At 48.9% G+C, this 22784-nt stretch overlaps 1 protein-coding gene across 1 annotated transcript; it reads right to left on the reverse strand.

Moving 5' to 3' along the window:
• Positions 1 to 617: 617 nt before the first annotated feature.
• Positions 618 to 22725, reverse strand: acvr2ba (activin A receptor type 2Ba). Its single transcript, XM_037079541.1, has 11 exons — positions 22234 to 22725; positions 11021 to 11228; positions 7310 to 7416; positions 6884 to 7032; positions 6571 to 6714; positions 6334 to 6477; positions 6076 to 6224; positions 5782 to 5896; positions 5563 to 5701; positions 5329 to 5459; positions 618 to 5120 (listed from the first exon to the last, which is right to left on the reverse strand). Exons 1-11 carry the CDS (start codon positions 22286 to 22288, stop codon positions 4899 to 4901), a joined length of 1563 nt encoding a protein of 520 aa, XP_036935436.1. The 5' UTR covers positions 22289 to 22725; the 3' UTR covers positions 618 to 4898.
• Positions 22726 to 22784: the final 59 nt, after the last annotated feature.

Genomic DNA, 22784 nt, shown 5'->3' on the forward strand with positions numbered 1-22784 from the left:
CTGAACCAAAGACAAGAATCTGCTTCGTCACCAGAAGCGAGTGTTTAATTTTTTTGTGACGGCTCCTCCGTCATGTGGGGGTGACAACGGCACAAATCAGTTCAGGCTGACCGATTGACAACACGACTGGGAAACCTGCCCCTGTGTGTCGGTTCTGATCCAATCCATCACTTCACCTGTTTGTTTTATCTGGACTTGTTTTGTCTCCCACATTTACTTAAGAAGATGCAGAGAATTCAAAGATATTTTTGCCTCATTCAGTCATTCATCTGGGAATTTTTTACAAATTCATCAATGAATGAGTTCATCTTCATGATCCACAATCAGAACAATCAATGAGTCCATCTCTTCAGTTTGGAGAAAAATAAGAATAGAAAGAGGCAGGAAGCTGCAGCAGGAAGTGAGGAGGAAGGTTTCCCAGAGTGGAGGGTCTCGTGAACATCATCACTCTTCACAAGGTTTTTTCATACGTGACACTCAGCATGTTCGACCGTGCTGTCGCGGACTGAGATTCACGTTAGCAACACAACTAAGTTTTCAGCGTTGAGGAGAAATCAACAAGCAGCCGCTTCTTGTTTTCCCCTTACAGGCACTTTACTGGCCACAAAAAAATGGAAGCACCACCTGCACAATAAGTGGAAACAAGCCTTCAAATAGTGACTTTCAATTTGAAAATGCCGCAACAGCAGAGACCTGGGAGCCGCTCGCTGCATCCTCCTGCTGGTTAGCATCGAGGCTAAACAACTCCACCGCTACCTCGTTGTGTCAGAAACGTTTTCAGAAGATCCATCATGTTCATGTGTTCACACTCTGTTTTTATAATTCTGACATAATCAATATGTTCATTCGTAACTCTGAGTTTAAAATCACAATTCTGACCTTTTCTGATAGTTCTGAATTAATCAGAACTCTTCTTGTAAATTTATTCTCATAATTATACAGTTTTCCTCAAAATTCACTGTCTTCCCATAAACCATCAGCTGACACAGAGTTCAGCGGTGAGTTGAGCCAGAGGACGTGGACGTGCTGCCATGTTGACATTAATCTTAAAGTCGTCCGTTTCCTCCACGATAAACCGTCTGAGCTCACGTTTATTTAGTCACCATGAAGTTACAAAGGTAGCTCAGCGCTAACAGTATGAGCTAACAGATGACATGCTAACGTGGGGTTGGAGTTTTATTGATATGAGTCGACATTTGATTGAGATGGTTGTTGCTCTGCTCAGTTTGATCCTCTCATCGTGAGGCGGACGGATCTGCTGTGTCGGCACTTGGGTTAATTAAAATGAGCGCTGCTGCGTCGTTAGCGACACCTTCTCTTTGTAGCCAGATATTCCATTTGTTTCACTGTGGGATGCTAACAATGCTAAGTGTACCTCTGATCACTAAATGCTGAATGTTGACCCCGCCCACAGCGTGATACGTTTCTGGTTGACGTCTTGGTTTCAGTCATTTGGTTTCTGACCCGTGCTTGTGACGATGAGCCCGTTTGCTTCCCCGGACCTGAACGATAATGTCGCCCGTCGCTCCTCGCATACTGTTTCTGCCCGAGTGGCTTTAATGAGGTAATATGTTCCTGAAAACACCTGGAAACACCTGGATCTGAGTCAGTCTGTCAGGTCAGCTGTTTGTCTGAGAAGGTTATCGTCACATCGAGAGCACACCTGGACACACATCCAAAATACATCTGGAATATTTCACCTGTTGACATTTCTTCAGATTTGTGTTTAATCTCTTTTAGTGGGATCGATATTCTAAATGTATTTTGATACAAATATACTCTGGTGTGATATTTAGGAAAACTTTATTTACATTCATAGGAAGGACAGGATGGACGAGAAGAAGGAAGCTCAAGAGATGAGATCAAAAAAGGCACAACATCAGAAAACTTCAACACAACAAAGAGATGTGAAGAAAGACGGAGAAGAGATGGAGGAAAGGTCAGAAGGACGGAGGAAAGAGTGGAGGAGGAAAGGAACGTGGGGAGGAGGTGGGAGGGAAGGAAAGATGTAACTGGAAGACGAAAGAGGAGGAAACGAGTAGAGAGGAGATAAAAAAAACAAGCAGATGTGAGGAGGAAAAAGGAAGAAGAGAGGATAGAAAAGGAGGCAAGAAAACATTTTAAAAGGTGAAGTTAAGTCAAAGAAGAGAAGAAGAATAAGGACGAGTGGAGAGGCTGAGAACGGAGGTGAAGGGAGTAGGAGACGGATGGAAACAGTCGAGCTCAGTCCAGGTGCTTTTATGATATCGGCAGTTCATTCAGTCTAAAAAACAAAACTTTATTCACTATGTACACGGTGAAGGTCGCGGGCTCGCGGTGACCTGGTAGCATTTCTTTTTTAATCAGTTTGGAGATTTCATGTAAAAACAGGATGAACGTCTCGAATCAAAGAAAACAAAGAATAAAAAGTTCACAATAAAATATCATGTGACTACGAGTCGACGTCTAATAAAATATAAAACTGAACTTTAACACGTAGAAAAGTCTTCTGAGGTATCTGTGGTGTACTGAGGTGATCTGTGGTTCATGAGCAGTATTGTTTTCACGTTCAGTATATTTTCCAGTCAATGTCGCTCTCTCGCTCTTTCTCTCTCTTACGCACATCGGCTGAACGCCGGACGCTCCTTGAACGCCTCATCGCGCTTCACTGACTTCGTACAGAGACGGAGAGTTGCATGTGTTCAATGCACCGGTCAAATGAACAATAAAAAGGAATATACAGAAATATATTCATCTTTGAGTCTGAGTCATCCTCATCATGGTCGTCATCATCGTCAGCAGCAGCATCGTAGACATTCACTGTTACAGGTATGGCATCACAGAAGGAACAAACACAACAACATACGCACAAAACTATGAACACAACAGACACTCGTTTGTGTTTCATCGCTTGTGCTCGAACACAACGGATGAAGTGAGTTAACTGGACTCTTTGTGACCAGATTCTGAGGCGACAGACAGACGCCGCGGTTTTGGTCCCGGTTGAAGAAAAAAAACAAAAGACAGAGAGGTGACAGATGACCTTTAACCTCGGCAGCCTGTGACCTCTGCAGACCAGAATGAAAAATAATCTAATTAATCTAAATTAATCACGTTTTCTGTTTATGTGCTGCTGACGAGGAGCGTTCGGTCTATCAGGTCCTGACAAACCCTCTTTTGTGCTGCAATGTTTGAGAGAAACTCACCAGGCGGGAGGATCAGCTTTAGAGTTTGATGACAGGAAGTTAAAAATGATTCTGAGAACACGTTTTTATAGTTTTTTACGCTCCGCACCTTTACAGTATCGGACGTCAAGCTCACGATCAGAGTTGATCTGAGGCCGCGGCTCTGGTTTAAATCTATAATCGAGGCCTCAGACTCCTGCAGTGCTGCTGCTCCACCAGCAGGCGGCGACGTTAGAGGGGAGCAGACCTGAGGAGGTTAAAGGTCAGAGGTCACTCACCTCCTCCAGCTGAGACCGACGACATGAAACATCAGCAGAAAACCAAAACTACAACAAAGGAAACTGTCACACCACATGACATTACACACACACACACACACACACACACACACACCCACATGCAGACAGACACACACACACACACACACACACACACACACACACACACACACACACACACTCTGACCTGAATGCATCTCTGCATCATGAGGTCTTGCACCTTTTCAGGGTAACATGTTTCCCTGCATTTGGGCACCTTGCAAATTTACATATTCAGGATAGCCAATAGGCTTTGAGCACCCTCAGATAACCCCCTCCCATACGTCACTGGCCCCGCCCCTCCATACAGTGGAACCTTGTGGCCGGCCTGCTCCGCCCCCTGTAGACATGGTTACCTGAGAAGTTTTATCTCCGAGCCAACCAAATGCTGTGGTTGAGCGCAGTCAGCCAATCAAATCTCTGCATGCAAGACGTTTGCTTCCTGGTTCCTGAAAATTAGTCGTATCGGACTTCTCTCGGTCTTCAATCTCAAACGAGAGCCGTTGAACACAAAGAAAAGAAACCTTGACTTTAAAAGCGTCCAGTCCTCGTTCGTCCTCCACATCGTTCCATCTGACCTCACTTCCTGTTTCCTGTCTTTTTGGATACAACCCGTTGGATCCGAAGGTTTGTCGTGTGTGAATAGTGGCGTGGGGTCGCAGGAGAAGAATAGAAAATAAGAGTCCGAAAAAAAAGTAGAAAAACAAATGTTGTCATGTTTGCTGTCGGTGTTGGTGAGTAACAGTCAGCGTTCCTACCAGAGTTCTGCAGCATTGAAGTAAAAAGACATGCCGGCGCCGGGCTGATGGGAGGTGCGCGGTTGCAAAAATTGCCAGGTAGGTGGATAAGTCCGGTTCTGGAGGAGGAGAAGACGGCAGAGCGAAGAACGCACAAAAACATGGTACAAAAGTAATGAAAGCGGCGGCTGAGGTACCTGGAGATCAAGAGCATTCACTGAGTCGGGACCTGGATGCGTTTCAGTGTTGGGTTCCTCTGTGTGTGTGTGTGTGTGTGTGTGTGTGTGTGTGTGTGTTCGTTCTTCTCACAAAACACACACACACAAACACACGGTTAAAAAAACAAAAAGAAGACACGTATGACTCAAGACAGACGGGAACTTGAGAGAAACGAGGACGTGTGCTGGTAAATTTGTCCAAACGGACGAAGAATCAAAGAACCGAAGATTCCAAAAAGTCCAAAGAGCTCAAATAGCAGCCGCCGTGGTTCTGGTGTAGGTTGTACAATTCCACTGAGAAAGATGGTGTGTGTGTGTGTGTGTGTGTGTGTGTGTGTGTGTGCGTGTGCGTGTGTGTGTGTGTGTGTGTCAGTCGGTTGTCTTCACAGGAAGTTGAACCAAACTTCAGGAAAGTAACCGGTAACATCAGGCCTCCAGAACTAGTCTGTTTGTGACTCCTCCTCATATACTGGACTCTTTGGGCGGTAGGTCCACATTAGTTACCATGGGAACAGGTGCGAGCGTGGACACCGTCAGGGCGTTGTGGTCGGAGGTAGGCGGGGCGATGGTGGCGGTGAGGCGGCGGGCCTGAGCGATCCTTTCCTCCACGCAGCCGGCCGACAGTCGAGCCTCGGCGTCGTGATCCCAGCACTCCTCCACCGTCTCACAGATCTGAGCCAAACCCTGCAGACGCAGCAGCAGAAGAAGAAGAGAACACAGGAACCCGTCAAAATAAAAGAGCATGTTTTAAGTCTTCTTTTCAGAAATGACGAGGCAGAGAAACAGCACGCAACGTGACAAAACCAAAATATAACTTCATCTTTTATCTTTAATGGAGGGGAAGACACTGATCAATGTGTGTGTGTGTGTGTGTGTGTGTGAGAACACTCACGCTGTGTTTGAGCCAGAGGTCCTTCAACACCGGCCTCAGCTTCTTGTGGACGACGACGTCCTGCAGGTCCTCCAGTGACGGATGCTGACCGACCTCCTCCTCAAACGGCAGCATGTACTCTGGCACCGGACCTGACACACACACACACACACACACACACACTTAGATTCCTGTGCTCAGTTATTACTCTACTGGCATTTTAACTCACCCTGGTACTGTGTGTGTGTGTGTTACCATCAGCAGCTTTGCAGCGGGACACCAGCTCCCACAGCACCAGACCGACGGCGTACATGTCGATTCGGAGGAAGGCGTCTCGCTGGAAGTTGATGGCTCCTTCTAAAACCTCCGGGGCCATGTAGCGCCTGGTCCCCACCTGCACACACACACACACGCAGTTAACATACATGAAGCCATGCTCAGTGTTTATCTGACTCTCGTCTCAGAGCAGCTCACCTGTCCATGTGTCTCTCCAGGAGACGTCCCCGGCTCGAAGCGAACAGCGAGGCCGAAGTCGCCGATGACGGCTGTGAGGTCAGAACGCATCATGATGTTCTTACTCTTAAAATCCCTGAAACACACACAGACAGAGGACGTCACAGCGAGGCCGACTGAACTTCCATTCTCCTGCATTCCTGCAGGCACTTAAATGCAGCATCAACACTTTATTACTGGTGAGAAAGGCTCCGGACATCACACTCTGAGAGCCAATCAGAGCCAACTTTGGCTGTGACGGTGGAGTTCACTGACCTGTGAGCGATGGCCGGTTTGGGCCCCTCCCCCTTCTGTCGGGGGATGTCTTCATGAAGGTACGCCAGGCCGCACGCCATCGACTCGGCTATGTGGCACAACTCGGTCCAGCTGATGATGTTTCCCTTCAGGAAGTCTGACAGAGAGCCCTGCAGGCACACAGGTGGTCTGGATTTTAGTCTAGACCACATCAAACCAGTCCACAGTCCACATCCCAGTCAGTTTTAACTACCTCCTGCTCCCCCCCACCATCCTCACCCTCTCATGGAACTCGGTGATGAGCCACAGCTCGGCCTCCAGGTGACTCCCTCGTCTCTCTGCAGCAATGAACCTCAGGATGTTGTCGTGCCTCATGCCTGGAGTGACGAACACATCTCTCTCGTTCTGCCACGACTCTTTGTTCTGTCAGACGGAGAAGGACGAGACGTGAAACACTTCTGGACATTAAAGCGAGACACGCAGGAACAATCAGGGTGAAACCATCTGAGTGTGAACCTGGATGGGGAAGATCTTGACGGCCACGTATTCGTTCATCATCTGGCCCTTCCAGACGCAGCCAAAGCGCCCTCGGGCCTTCACCTCCAGCAGCTGCAGGGGCTTGAGACCCAGCAGGGGGGAGCCAGGAGGAAGTCCAGGATCCTGGAGGGCACAGAGAGGAGAGCCAGGTTCCATCATTATGACTCAGCTGCAGCTCCACTTGATGGCCGCCAGAGGGCGCCATGACACCATGTTGGGACTCTGTGTGTGTGTGTGTGTGTGTGTGTGTGTGTGTGTGTGTGTGTGCGTGTGTGTGTGTGTGTGTGTGTACCTCAGTGATGTCCACATGTCCGTACGGAGGTTTCCGGTGTCGGTACAGCCAGACGGCGGTGAGCAGAGCCACGGACAGCATGGTGACGGGCAGCAGGCAGTAAACCAGCACATTCAATGCACCAATGCTGGGGGGCGGGGCTTTGATCACTGACACACACACACACAAATCATGAAACACACACACACACACACACACCATGAAACACACACAGATTCACAGAGTAAATATTTGTTGAACAAAGTGTGACGAACAAAACAAGAAGTGTTAATGTTTTCAGTCTGCTAGTTGTAGTCACGTTGCTAATTCTAACACTCATACCTCAGGTAAACACACACACACACACACACACACACACACACACACACACACACACACACACACACACACACACACACACACTATCCAGTCAGAAGGCAGACTCACGTGGTCCGGTGACATCAGGCAGGTGTGTGAACTTCTCGTTGCAGAAGTTTCCTTCACAGCAGCAGAAGAAGACCTGCGGACTCTCCTCTGTGGCCACACACTCCTGCCTGAGACACAAACAGAACATCGTCGTGTGACCCAATCAGAACACCTTGGACCAGGACCCGCATGATGTTCTGGAGCTTCAGGGAGTCAGAGAGATGAAGAGAAGAACACCAGAGGCTTCGCAGCAGCCGATCCATCTAACACACTGAGGCTCCTCCAGGCTGGATCAGAACAGAACCACCCGACTGCTGCTGTCTGTCTGTCTGTCTCACTGCTGCCTGTCTGTCTGTCTCACTGCTGTCTGTCTGTCTGTCTCACTGCTGCTGTCTGTCTGTCTCACTGCTGTCTGTCTGTCTGTCTCACTGCTGTCTGTCTCACTGCTGTCTGTCTGTCTCACTGCTGTCTGTCTGTCTGTCTCACTGCTGCTGTCTGTCTGTCTCACTGCTGCCTGTCTGTCTGTCTCACTGCTGCTGTCTGTCTGTCTCACTGCTGTCTGTCTCACTGCTGCTGCCTGTCTGTCTCACTGCTGCCTGTCTGTCTGTCTCACTGCTGCTGTCTGTCTCACTGCTGTCTGTCTGTCTGTCTCACTGCTGTCTGTCTCACTGCTGCTGCCTGTCTGTCTGTCTCACTGCTGCCTGTCTGTCTCACTGCTGCTGCCTGTCTGTCTCACTGCTGTCTGTCTGTCTGTCTCACTGCTGCTGTCTGTCTGTCTCACTGCTGTCTGTCTCACTGCTGTCTGTCTGTCTCACTGCTGCCTGTCTGTCTGTCTCACTGCTGTCTGTCTCACTGCTGTCTGTCTGTCTCACTGCTGCCTGTCTGTCTGTCTCACTGCTGCTGTCTGTCTGTCTCACTGCTGTCTGTCTCACTGCTGTCTGTCTGTCTCACTGCTGCCTGTCTGTCTGTCTCACTGCTGCTGTCTGTCTGTCTCACTGCTGCCTGTCTCACTGCTGCTGTCTGTCTGTCTCGCTGCTGCCTGTCTCACTGCTGCTGCCTGTCTGTCTCACTGCTGCTGTCTGTCTGTCTCACTGCTGCCTGTCTGTCTGTCTCACTGCTGCTGCCTGTCTCACTGCTGCCTGTCTGTCTCACTGCTGCTGTCTGCCTGTCTCACTGCTGCCTGTCTGTCTGTCTCACTGCTGCTGTCTGTCTGTCTCACTGCTGCCTGTCTGTCTGTCTCACTGCTGCTGTCTGTCTCACTGCTGCCTGTCTGTCTCACTGCTGCTGTCTGCCTGTCTCACTGCTGCCTGTCTGTCTGTCTCACTGCTGTCTGTCTCACTGCTGTCTGTCTCACTGCTGCCTGTCTGTCTGTCTCACTGCTGCTGTCTGTCTGTCTCACTGCTGTCTGTCTCGCTGCTGCCTGTCTGTCTCACTGCTGCTGTCTGTCTCACTGCTGTCTGTCTCACTGCTGCCTGTCTGTCTGTCTCACTGCTGCCTGTCTGTCTGTCTCACTGCTGCCTGTCTGTCTGTCTCACTGCTGTCTGTCTCACTGCTGCTGTCTGTCTGTCTCACTGCTGCCTGTCTGTCTGTCTCACTGCTGTCTGTCTCACTGCTGCTGTCTGTCTGTCTCACTGCTGTCTGTCTCACTGCTGCCTGTCTGTCTCACTGCTGCTGTCTGTCTGTCTCACTGCTGTCTGTCTCACTGCTGCCTGTCTCACTGCTGCCTGTCTGTCTGTCTCACTGCTGCTGTCTGTCTGTCTCACTGCTGCTGTCTGCCTGTCTCACTGCTGCCTGTCTGTCTGTCTCACTGCTGCTGTCTGCCTGTCTCACTGCTGCCTGTCTGTCTGTCTCACTGCTGTCTGTCTCACTGCTGCCTGTCTGTCTGTCTCACTGCTGCCTGTCTGTCTGTCTCACTGCTGCTGTCTGCCTGTCTCACTGCTGCCTGTCTGTCTGTCTCACTGCTGCTGTCTGTCTGTCTCACTGCTGCCTGTCTGTCTGTCTCACTGCTGCTGCCTGTCTGTCTGTCTCACTGCTGCCTGTCTGTCTGTCTCACTGCTGTCTGTCTCACTGCTGTCTGTCTCACTGCTGCCTGTCTGTCTGTCTCACTGCTGCTGTCTGCCTGTCTCACTGCTGCCTGTCTGTCTGTCTCACTGCTGCTGTCTGCCTGTCTCACTGCTGCCTGTCTGTCTGTCTCACTGCTGCCTGTCTGTCTGTCTCACTGCTGCTGTCTGCCTGTCTCACTGCTGCCTGTCTGCCTGTCTCACTGCTGCCTGTCTGTCTGTCTCACTGCTGCTGTCTGCCTGTCTCACTGCTGCCTCAGGATCAGGGTGCTCTGATGATCAGAGGAAGTCTCAGAGATCTCGTACGTTACGCGATGCTCCTCTCTGTCAGGCTTCGTGGAGTCTGAACAGCCGAGGGATTCTAACAGCAGTCCTGTCAATCAAGCAGCGTCTGGGGAATGTGAGTGTGGTGGCGGACCAGCAGCAGCAGAACTCGACCCAAATATCAGCTTCTTTCTTTTCTGGCGCCTCGAGGAAAATGTGGAATTTGCAGCATATCAGGTGTGTCGAGGGAAAAGCTGCGAGCACCAACCTTCAACGTCTCCTTCTAAAAGACACGTTTTACTCCTCCTCTCCTCCTCTTTCCTCTCCTCTCTCCTCTCTCCACATATGACCTGAAGCTTCACAGAATGTTTTAATGTTTGTCTTTATTTTCTCTGTTTTACCAGTTTTACATTAAATCATTTAACGTTCTCTCAGCGTGAGTCGTCAGCTGATCTGAACAAACTAAACAACAAAGGACGACACAGTTCATCCTGTTTGAGTGTGTATGTGTGGCGGACCCTGCCAGCTCTCCACCCTCATCAGTGTTCTGGAACCTTCTCATTCGGTTCTGTTCTGCAGAACTCTCTTCATCTCACTCACACTTGTTGGTGTTAAATTAATATCACATCATTAATGTGAGGCAGAGATTCACCGACACATCACATGTTGTGACTTATTGTGACTCGAGATGAGATGTGATGTCACTGCTGCTGTCGGTCTGCTTCACTGTTGCATCACCAGCCAACGTCGTCGCTGCCAAAACAGCCCCGAGCATTTACACAGCGCCTGTCAGTCAAACTGAGGGCAGCCGGGGAGCTGCAGACGCTGAGCATGATGGGAAACGTGTGGCTGTGACTGCAAACAGCATCAGCTGTTGTCATGGTGACACTGTGGACAGATACTTCCCTAGGAGCTGGAGGAGAACAAAACCAGAGCTACAAGAGAGGTGGAGGAAGAAGAAGAAGAAGAAGAAGAAGAAGAAGAAGAAGAAGAAGAAGGAGGAAAAGAAGAAGAAGAAGGAGAAGAAGGAAAAGAAGAAGAAGAAGAAGAAGAAGGAGAAGACTCTGAACCTCCTGATGTCAGCAGCAGCTGTTTGTGAACACACCGTCTGTTTCAGCTGATCCAGCCATAAACCAGCACCAGACTCCCTTAACAAATGTGTCAGTTTAGTGAGTTGTTGAGTTGGAGACACTTTATAACTCTGTGAAACTCTGTCTCTGACTCATTCTGCATTATTTGGACCTTCTTGTTAATTCAGCAAATGTTCTACATGAACTTCTTTCTGTCTTTGTGGAGGGCTGCTGTGAAGTAGTGTGGCCTTGGTCTCAGTCAGGTTCGGCTCTTGAACTCGGGTTCAGTCTGATCTGTGTAAGCATGTGTGTCAGTGTGTGTGTGTGTGTGTCAGTACCGGTCGTAGCAGTTGAAGTCGTCCAGCCAGCAGCCCTTCTTCACCAGCTCGATGGAGCCCGAGCTGTTCCTCCAGGAGGCGTAGCAGTGCGAGCGTTTGTCCTTCTCGCCCTCGCAGCGCTCCACCCCACTCTGATTGGTCTTCTCGATCTCGTAGTTGACATTGTAGTACAAACACTCGGTGGTGTCGGCCTCCCCGTGGCTCAGTCCTGCAGCGCACAGAGGAGAAGGCAGCTTTAATGAACCTCTTCACACAGACACACAGATCCACAGTTAAAAGCCGTTGTGGGCGTCGGCGCCTCAGAACCGACCTGAGCACCCCGTAATTCAGCACCATCAAAAGCACCATTAGTGCTTTCTGATCTTATTAAAGCAGAGAAATAAAGAGGCGGCATAATGAGCCGGCTGCAACAGGTGAGCTGCGATCTGAAAGGAGGCTTTCAGCCGACGTCTGCAAGAAGAGTGAAGAGAAAACGAGTTCAACTAGTGACTCAGCCTGACGTCTCTTAAACAGAGGAAAATCTATAGATCTACACACAGAACATGTGGACCATTTCTTCTTTCCGAACCCTTTACCTCCCTCCTCTCTGCCTCCATTTTGTCTCATCTTTTGGGGGCTGGAGGTCTCACACACACACACACACACACACACACACACACACACACACACACAGCAGCTACACATCGTCCGTCATCAAAGAGCTAAGTTATGGGCACCAGATGTGACCTTTGACCTCTGAGGTCATACAAGGATGAGGTAATCACCAAAGAAGCAAAATTGAGGCCCCAACACACACACACACACACACACACACACACACACACACACACACACACACACACACACACACACACACACACTACCTGAAGAGTCTTTGTGGTTTTGGACTGTCGACTGTAGAAAGTATCTCAGTACTCGAGTACTGCAGTCTGGTGCTCAGTTACTGAGCAGGAGGACGAACATCTTTCAGAACTTGCAGATAAAAGTTGGACTGAAGAGACGAGCAGACTCGAGGGTTTGGCAGCGCTCACTGCGACAGATGTTACAGCCAATCTGTGCATTGATTGTCGCTAGGCAACCACACACACACACACACACACACACACACACAGCTGTGGGCTGACAGCAGTACAGTAACAGCTGCAGTGAAACATCTTCAGTACTTCGGGTCAGTGGAGTAACAGGACTTCCTGAAACTCTTCAGTTTGTCTCTCACAGTGTTTCAATAAAGGTTGAGTTGAAACAGAACAGGAAGTTCAATCCTGCTGCTGACGATCTACACGCCACAGTGCAGCCGCTCTAAACACATCAGTATTCTGGAGGTCGACTTGGTCGCCATGGAGATCTGTGAGCTAATGGGCCAGGCAGCTGTCAGTGTGTGTGTGAGTGTGTGTGTGAGTGTGTGTGTGAGTGTGTGTGTGTGTGTCACTTGACATTTAGTCCAAGTTCTTTTTCAATTAAAAAGTTGAGCAGCGAGTTACAAAATGTTCAGGAGCAGACCAACACACACACACACACACACACACACACACACACACACACACACACACACACACACACACACACACACACACGTATGCGCCTCTCTCTGGAGTGTTAAAGGGATATTTCAGATATTCTAACAGTAATGTACGGACACCATGCTAACATGCTAAGCTAAGGGCCCAGACAGCAGAACTTCTAACAAAGTGAGGAGCTTGTTGAGACGCGGTGCCGTCACTCCAAGACCATCAGACATGTGTCCGTATGGCGTCTCCATGGCGATGGCCCTAATGTGGCCTGTGAGGACACGAGACACAATAACATGTCTGCTCTCACACACACACACACACACACACACACAATCTAAATATATGCTAATGAGTCTGGTGTGTGTTTGTGATCACAGAACCGACGAGATGGTGAAAAAATAAAAACAGTAACTGATCCTGAACTGGATTCTGGATAACTACAGAAAATAACCTGCAGGTTCTGATCCGTCCAGGTTCTGTTGATCCAGATAATCTCCACAGATGAACTCCACTCTGTGATGTGTGAAGCTACATTAACTGTGTAGCAGTAAGAAGCTAATGTTAGGCTACAAACAGACGACATCACGGTCACATGACTGAAACGTCTCCACCACTAAGAGTCTTACTGCACAATTACTATCCAGGTTTTCTATAAACTGATCAGTGTCCAAGTTGTAAAGTCAGAGTTAGAACAGTGTGGAACTAAAGTGGCCTGTAAAGACGGACTAGTGAGTAGATGAGTCTCCGTGTTGCTGTGAGGACGTTTAATGTCCCCGACAACCTCTGTAGTCTCATTCAGACACTTGTTAGCAACCGCTAACTGTTGTTAGCACATGAAGAGCTTCACAGTTAAACTGTGGGACATTAATGATGATTCATGTTGGAGAACAAAACACATAAATATGTTCATTTAACTGGAAACACATTCAGACTTTGAGACGAGGGGACAGGAAGTGCTAACATGCTAATATGCTAACTGATCTCTGAGTTTTAGGACTACAGCTCTCCACCTCTTTCTAAGGAGACATATTTTATTTCATCACAGGAGGACATGTTTGTTCTCGTGTTTTTGAGAGAAAATGACCTTCAGCAGGAGACAGAAACTGTTCGTCAGGAATGAGACGACTTCATGTCACAGCAGACAGCAGGAGGAGAGGATGGCTGAGGTTTAATGTTTAGGTGAACTGCTCCTTTAAAGAAGAATTAGGTGGAATCGTCCTTTATTAATTTCTCTCCATCTGCAGCTCTGCAGCGTTCTCATGACCTCTGACACGTCACACTTTCATATGATTGGTCGCTGAGACAGCTGCAGTGTTGAGATGAAGAGCAGCGACATCACATCACACATTAACATGTCTGCCCCGCGTGTGTGTGTGTGACCTCTGACCTCCTGTTTCCTGATGATACAGATACAGACGTGTGTGAAATGCAGATCGCTCTGTGTGTGTGTGTGTGTGTGTGTGTCTTTATCATGCAAAATGACAACAGACAAATTATTAAGAGTCTTTGTTCACTCCAGACAGAAAGGTCAGAGGTCTCACACACACACACACACACACACACACACAAAGGCATCTGCCAGGCCAAGCGCATGTGTGTGCGTGTGTGTGTGGGGGACCTCGACCTCTTGCATATGATAATCACAAAGGCAACTAATGATATGGATCTGTGTGTGTGTGTGCATATGTTAGTGAGATCACAGGGCAACATATGAGATGCAAAGCCATGGGAACTCTTCACACACACATGCACACACACACATGGACACACACACATGCACACACACACATGGACACATGCACACGCACACACACACTTGGCAATCTGCATTTCACACACGTCTGATGGAGATTTGAAGGTACTGAGAGAAACGTCATCACAGTGAGTAAATATATTAATGTTGATGTTCTGTCGTCCTCAAAATATAGAAGAACAGAGGGAACACTTTCCAGGACGGACAGGAAGTAGATATGTGTAAAGAGTACATTAACAAAATAAAACAACAGCAAATGTTCAAATCATGAAGGTTGAAGTTTCTTCTGATGGAGCAGAACAAACATCAGGAAGAAGCTGACGACAACAACAAGGGAGCCAAACAGGAAGTGATGTCATGATGCTTTCTATTGGTCGACAGTGTGAATTCAATAAAGTGCAATAAAGTTTAAAACAAATGTGCACTGATTCTCTCCTCGCATCCAAGTCCTGGATCTCATCCAGCTGGATCCCAGAACGGGTTTCCCCTCCACAAACTCTCTGACACACACACACACACACACACACACACACACACACACAGCCTCTATTTATAGCCGCTCAGCCTCCACGCTACTGAAGCGTTTCGATAAGAGGACAAGAAAAGAAAGACAGAGAGAGTCCGCCATTCACTCACTTCAACATCACCTGGACCGGATCAGACAGAACCACATACAAGGTCTACGGATTCACTCTGTACGTTTCCGTTCAGACGCTTTCTGCAGATAACATCTGTCACCTCGTTCCCATGGGAACAGTCAACACGCGGCGCAGACGCTCGTCGTAGTGGAATCTGAATCATGGCCGACATCTGTACGTTTGTGAACCTGCTGCAGCTGCAGCTCTGTCAGTCTGCAGGGTTCTGTTCAGACCCGTAGAACATGCAACAGAACGTCTAGACGTTACTGAGGTGAGTTCTGTCACCCTGTCACCATCTGTCTGTTCCAGCAAGAACCAGACACACAGTTCTTCTCATAAAACCTCCTCAAAGACCAACAGAACTGTCTGAACCACCACAAGAACCTCACACAAAGCCCAAAGGAAAACTCACAGGAACCAAAGAGGAGCAGCAGGAAGCCGACCTGGACCCCTTACAGGCAGACCACAGAGTCCTCCGGGAGGGTCTGGGGCTGGTTGGATGGTTCTGTAGGGGTTCTGGTCGGTTCCACCACTACTGCAAATTAATTTGTCACTGAGTTGTTCTCAGCATCGGCTAATACCAGGGCCTTTCAGGACCAGCAGCAACCCCTGTGGATTCAAAAACCCAGTGACCCCCTAAAAGTCTCAACGACACCCCGTCAGTACCAGGAAACCCAAAGTGTCGTCCCAGAACCCTCCAAACACACCAGAGAAGTCCTACAACTCCTAAACTCAGTGTGTTTACATGCACATCTTAGTCAGATTACAGCCATAGTTCCACTATGCCACTCAATCAGACAACTGCAGTCGTCCCAGTATACATGCCGGTGAGAAAATCAAATTACTGGCCAAAGCATGTCATACCCCCGTACGCTAGGTGGCGCTGTACCCATTTCAACTAGTGGTAACAGAAACACCTCCAGCTGACCTCTTAAAGTCACCAGCTGCCTCGGCATTCAAGAAATATGGTGTACGAAGAGCGAGGAGAAGCTGCATCTTTGTACGCTTCGTGTATGGTGTATATGATAATTTCACAAACTAGACGCACAATGGTGCTCTTGCTTGGGGTGGTTTCGGAGAAAAGACGCCGTCGTCGTCGTCCTTCTACTTCTGGCTCACAGCCCTGGGAAAAAAATCCTGAGTCTGCACAGAACGCAAAAATCCGATCTGATGGAACATAAACATGCAGGAGTAATGCAACTATCAATCAAATAATCTAGGTGTGTTAATCCGACTATGAGAAATCCGATCCGGTCCGATTTTAGTCAGACTAATACTGTATACATGCATCTTAAAAATCCGATCATAGTCGGACTGACACAGTAGTTCAGTTTTCTTGAGTGTCATGTAAATGCACTGAGTCTTTATTGTCTTCCGTAAGTGTGTGTGTGTGTGTGTGTGTGTGTGTGTGTGTGTGTGTGTGTGTGTGTGTGTGTGCACCTTCTTCAGCAAGACAAACTCCTCATTGGTGTAAAATCCTTCTAGACCGGCCCGACTGGACCGGCCCGACACCTCCTGGAGGACGACGCACAGCAGCCTAACACATGAGTGTGCACGTGAGCGCTCACGTTTAAACAGCTGATAACTGGAGTTCAGTCTGATGCAACCTGAACAAACCACAGATAACACCACGTGTGTGTGTGTGTGTGTGTGTGGGTGTGTGTGTGTGTGTGTATGTGTGTGTGTGTGTGTGTATGTGTGTGTTTTGTTGTTGTTGTCCAGACAACATCTGCCCTGTCATCTCAGAGCAGACACACACACACACACACTCTCCCAGACTGGGCCCCCCGTCCTCGGACAAATGGCAGCAGAGAGAGTCATTCCTCTGGTCCTCGAGGGAGAGACGAGGGCGAGAGAGGAAACAAACGAGTGGGGGAGAGAGGGGGGGAGGGGGAGGAGGGGGAGGGGGCTGTCTGGGCCCCGGGGTGCCGTCAGTTGGTCAATGAAAGCGACCCCCCCCCCCCATCTGTCACAGCGAGGCACCAAACTTTACTGCCCACCAACACAATGCAGAGCAACACTCAGCCATTTACTGCTGTTATTCTATACCATCAGCCCCAGAATGCTGCCATCTGATTGGACCGTTTGAAAGGCGATGGACACGTCCCTGCAGTGTGTGTCTGTGTATGTGTTCTGATAAAGTGTCCTGTACTCTATTGTTGCACTGTGTGCTGTGAGCCCAAATGGCAAGATAACACTTTATCTGTCCAGGTACACACACACACACACACACACAGCTTGTCGTCACACATGACCGACTGAACACTGACTTATTCAGTGTGATTCATTTACCTGAACAAGTAACACCAGACTCCATTAACAAATGTGGTGATTTTAAGAGTTGTTGAGTTAAAACAAACTTTATACCCATTATGAAACTGTGTCTCTGACAGATTCTGACTCATTGTGTCCTTGTTGTAAATTCAGCATTAAATGTTTCAGCTGAAGTTGTTTGTCTCCTTGTAAAAAGTGTCAGTTTGTGGCAGCATGTCTGTACCAGCCTGTCTGCTTCTGTGTCTAAAGTGCTAAAGTCTTACCTGCCAACATTGATCAGCTGTTTGAACACACTGTTTACACTGATTTCACCATTTACACTCCATTTATGAAAGAAGAAACATGTTATTGATCTAAACATGTCACATGTTACAAAGACACTAAACAGGAACAATATAGGCGACTTCTTTGTTCCCGTGGAGAAAGTCCCCAGACTCCCTTAACAAATGTGTCAGTTTAGTGAGTTGTTGAGTTGGAGACACTTTATAAACTCTGTGAAACTCTGTCTCTGACTCATTCTGCATTATTTGGACCTTCTTGTTAATTCAGCAAATGTTCTACATGAACTTCTTTCTGTCTGTGAGTAGAAACATGGAGTCTGTTTGTCTCAGTGAGCAGGAAGTGACATCACATCACATCTCTGAATTACTGGAACATTTCAGAAGATTTCTTCTTGATGTCTTCGTGTCTCTACAGTCGCCCCTGTGACACCCTGTGGAGATGTAATCAGATTATTAATCTGCTGATGAAGAGTCTGTTTCTATTTGTGTGTGTGTGTGTGTGTGTGTGTGTGTGTGTGTGTGTGTGTGTGTGTGTGTGTGTGTGTGTGTGTACAATAACCCACAGTATTGATCGCTGAGAAAGCAGGTCAGCTGAGCTCCAGTCGTATATCACAGAGCTCTGGGCAGAATGAAACTCCTCCGCTCAGCTCGGGACTGTGAACACACTCAGAGTTCCGTCCGTCCAGCAGACGACTGACGGACACTCAGACATTCACATCACATTATTGATCAGGATCCAAGATCAATACGACTGGAACCAACATGTAATCGATGACTATGAGACACAGAACAGTCTCATGTAGACGTCTTTCCTTTGGCTTTGCAACAGAACTGGACTCTGTGTTACACATGTACTGAACCCATCAGCAGTTCTGACATCAGGACGTCTGTCTTGTGTTATTTGAAATGTCTGAATTTCTACATACTGCTCCTTTAAGAGCGATGAACCGACTGCCGTTAACATGTCGGTCCAGAAGCTCAGAGGCTGTGGAGAGCGCTAACATCAGCATGCTAACATCAGCAGGCTAACATCAGCAGGCTAACATTATCATGCTAACATTAGCACAGGGTTGCTTTCAGTCCATCCTGAGGGGAACACATGTGTCCAGAGTACATTTCCTCCAGTTGTTGAGATGTTAGGTGTGAACTGAAGTTCTGGACGGACAGCTGGAGCTAATGCTCCATGCTAACGTTGCTAACAGCCTCTGTTCTCCTCAGAGGAGCCGTAAACGTCAATGTATCATTAACCAGTGGTTGTTTAATTGATGTGAGGCTCCTGGTTTTATCTCCACATTCCTGCTGACGTTTGTGTTTCTGAACGCTCCTCAGCTCCACAACACATCCAGCCCACTTCCACCGCTCCGTTTCTCCCTCTGGGTCTGCTCTTGACCCGGCACCTCCCCCTCTCCTCCCCTCGCCTCCCCCTCCTCCTCCTCCTCCTCTTGACCTCATGTCATCAATCTTAGGGGAGGAGAAAAAAAACAGGCACTGGTCCTTTAAATCTCGCCTGTAGCTACAGGCAACCCATCCCCCACCGAGCACCCCTCGCCCCTCTGCTGGTGTTCGGGCCTGCAGGGAGCCGCGGTGCTGAGAGGGCAGAATCGGGCCTCACAACACAAACGGCTCTGAAACCTTCTCTAGTTTTAGATTCACATCAAACAGCAGAAACACAGACATGCTTCAGTTTCCCCTCGAGGAGCAGCAGAAACCGTCTGCGGTCTAAATCCAGCATGTTGGGATCGTTTCCTCGCTGCAGACGGACGGACACGCATCATGTCTGCGGACACTTCTGGGTTCTGCACCGTTTAAATAAAGTTCTGTTGTGCTTCACTGAAGGAGCGTTTCCATCAGCCGGTTCTGAGAGAACAAACCGAGTGACACAGAGAAGCTGGAGCTGAAGGTCATGAGGTCCGTTACTGAAACACACAGATCTGATAGTTCGTCCTCCTCTTGGACCAGAACCAGCTGATCAGTAATGTGACATCAGTGTCAGAATTTATGGCCCGTACTATTGACTGACAGATTATCGGGCCGATATTTTACATTTTTCTGTTCATCAGTCATCAGATCGTTTGTGAAGACAGAACCAGGTCATTTAAGCCAAAACACAATCTTCTCCAGAACCTAACCAGCTGGTTTTGTGTACTGGGCCAGAGACCGCTGACTGGGACGGGTCTAACATTCGTAAGCCTGAAACCTCTGAATGTTTTTAATGACACATCAGGACACACTGTCCAGCCCTGCTCGTGGAGACAGAACCAGGAACCTCAACACATCTTTTACAAACAAGAACCAAGTGGGTTCTGAACCTGAACCTAACAGCTGCCAGGCCAGAGAGCTCTGACCGAGACAGACACAGGTCCAGTTCCAACCAGAACTGACTCCTGAATCAATTCATCATCCATGTACAATTATCACCAGACTGCTGCAGTGTGTGTGTGTGTGTGTGTGTGTATTGATCGTTTCTCCACAGCAGCTGATCAACAGCCTCTTTGTTCTGACTGTACAGACCTGCTACTAGCATAACACACCTGAGTCTCTGCCTGAACCATCTGGTCCTGTTGCATTGTGGGAAGTGTAGGCAGCAGGTGAAGATCTCCGCCGTACGTTTGACTCCACAGACGCCATCGAAGATTAAATATACAATAACGTGATCATTTCCTGTTTCTGTCACATTAACCTGAATATCTGGATTATATAGGCTGATGATGGAAACATCCAGAACATGGTCTCATGGACCCGGCTGGATCGCTGACCTAGTGCCGGTTCTGGTTTCCTGTCAGGAGCTGAAGACTCAACTGCACGTTTAACTTTAATACACTACAGAACCACACAGAACCGCACCAACACCACACAGAACCAAACCAACACCTCACAGAACCACACCAACACCACACAGAACCACAGTAACAGAACCACACCAACACCACACAGAACCACAGTAACAGAACCACACCAACACCACACAGAACCACACCAACACCACACAGAACCACAGTAACAGAACCACACCAACACCACACAGAACCACAGTAACAGAACCACACCAACACCACACAGAACCACAGTAACAGAACCGCACCAACACCACACAGAACCACACCAACACCACATAGAACCACAGTAACAGAACCACAGGATCCAATTAAGCTCAGCGGGCCAAAACTCAGGACTTCTGAAGTCTCCTTCAGGATTTCACAACATCCTGTGGATCTGAAAGTCTCAGCAGGGGATTTAATCCTCGACATGGACCTGGACGAGTTCTGGACTTTGGATAAACTGGTGTAGAATGATCCAACAGCAGGTCCACAGAACCACAGAGCTGTCATCTGTGTCATACTGAGACCAACAGCACAACACGTGATTAGGTCCGATCAGCTCCCTGTGATGTCACTGATGACAACAACAACAACAGAGATGTCACATGACTGATTGTGATCGCGATGTTTTACAGACAACGTTCAGAAAACTTTGTCCCTAAAACATCCAAATCAGACATTCAGGTCAGGAGACAGAACACAGAACACATCGGATCAGCACCAGGCTGGACACAAGCACTGAGTCACAATGAAGTCATGGGGTCCAGGTCCAGTTCAGACCAGCAGGACACACAGTGACCTGATGACATCATCATCATCATCATCATCATCATCATCATCATCATCATCATCATGTCAGAAACACAATGTCTCCTCTGGAGCTCACAGTGACGTCACAGAGTCATCAGTGGAGGTGTGATGATGATGATGATGATGATGATGATGATGATGATGATGAAGGTCCGTGTTCACACTGACACATTACAGGTGCATCTGACGTCACCTTCACCAACATGACAGGAGCATTATACCATTTATCAGATCACGTGTGTGTGTAGTATTTTTCCAGCACGCACGCGCACACGCCTCCTCTCCGCTACTACGAGGCCACATGACCGCGAGCTGCTTCATTCATCCGCCCGCCGTGCTGTAGTAAAAACGCGCGTGGACGGTACCGAGCAGCGCGCGCACAGAACCAGACGCAGAGATCGATGTGTCCGGTTATCTGTGATCTATTGTGTTTGTTTGAGGAAAGGGCTCGAGCTCAGTGATCGATTATTGATCCGGCTGCATGCCTGAGCAGACAATGGAGCCTGCAGCCACACACACACACACACACACACACACACACACACACACACACAGAAATATACACGCGCGCGCACAAACGGCTGCAGCCAAGCCCCCCCCCCGAAATGAACTGACAGTGAATATAAATGCTGGACTGAGGTGACACACTCACATACGCACACACACACACATAGATGTGGATCATCACAGGTGTCCTCACGTCGACACATTACGTGCACGCGCTCACCTGCAGCCGCACATCTCAGATTCTTTCGGTGCAAAATGAGGACACAATCCTCAGTCCACCTCACTCACACACACGCGCATGCACAAACACACACGCATGCACGGGCGTCCTGCAGTGTGTGCGTCGCCATGTGCTGGACAAACACTACACACACACACACACACACACACACAGTGTTTCTAAAATCGCTCAGAATCTCTCTGGACTCTGGTGCAGAAACAACAACCCTCCACAATAAAAGCCTGGCAGCCTCCCGTGAGTGTGAACATGGCTCCGTGTGTGCTCCTCTCGCGGGGCTGTGTGTGTGCGGGGCTGTGTGTGTGCGGGCTGCGGGGCTGCAGGTGGTGTTGCAGCCCCGCAGCAGCAGCAGAACCAGGCCGGCGGCTCTGTGTCTCTTTACCTGCACACAAAGTTCCCAGCAGAAGTGCAGCAGTCAGCCCGGAGAGCCACATCATTCCCTCGGGTCGGAGACGGTCTCTGCGCCGCCGGGTTCTGTCCTGCTGCCGTCCGGATCCTCCTCCAACATTTAAAACACAAGTTCCAGAAGCGCTGCGTAAAACCAGGACCCGCGGCCAGGCCCGGGCTCCGGGACGCTGTTTGTCCACTGGGCTTTTGTGTATGTGTGTGCGGTGTGTAATAATCCAGCCTCCTCCTCCACCTCCTCCTGCTCCTCCTGCTCCTGCTGCTCCTCCACAAGGCTCTACGGTGAAGTTCGCAGCGAATCCGGAGCCATGCGGGGCGGACGGCGGCTCAGGCCGGGTCAGTCTCACTCACAGCCCGCTGGAACTCTCACAAAAGGCGGTTAGAGGCGTGAGAGCTCCCGCAGACCTGCTCCCTCTCTCTTCCTCTCTCTCTCTCTCTCTCTGGTCGGGGCTGCTGGGGACAAACAGGCAGGATGACGTCAAGCTACAGCAGCAACATCTGCTTCCTGTTTCAAAATAAAACTCCAGC

Source organism: Acanthopagrus latus, chromosome 19, assembly GCF_904848185.1.
Source record: "Acanthopagrus latus isolate v.2019 chromosome 19, fAcaLat1.1, whole genome shotgun sequence".
Classification (NCBI taxonomy): domain Eukaryota; kingdom Metazoa; phylum Chordata; class Actinopteri; order Spariformes; family Sparidae; genus Acanthopagrus; species Acanthopagrus latus.

What these genes read in the sequence shown, in the direction of transcription:
- acvr2ba (XM_037079541.1), bottom strand. Translation starts at nt 22,288, where the DNA reads ATGATGTGGCTCTCCGGGCTGACTGCTGCACTTCTGCTGGGAACTTTG. An exon ending in GCTGGGAACTTTGTGTGCAG is followed by an intron (nt 11,229 to 22,233) that starts GTAAAGAGACAC and finishes TGTGCGCTGCAG; the next exon opens with GACTGAGCCACGGGGAGGCC. An exon ending in GACTTCAACTGCTACGACCG is followed by an intron (nt 7,417 to 11,020) that starts GTACTGACACAC and finishes TTTGTGTCTCAG; the next exon opens with GCAGGAGTGTGTGGCCACAG.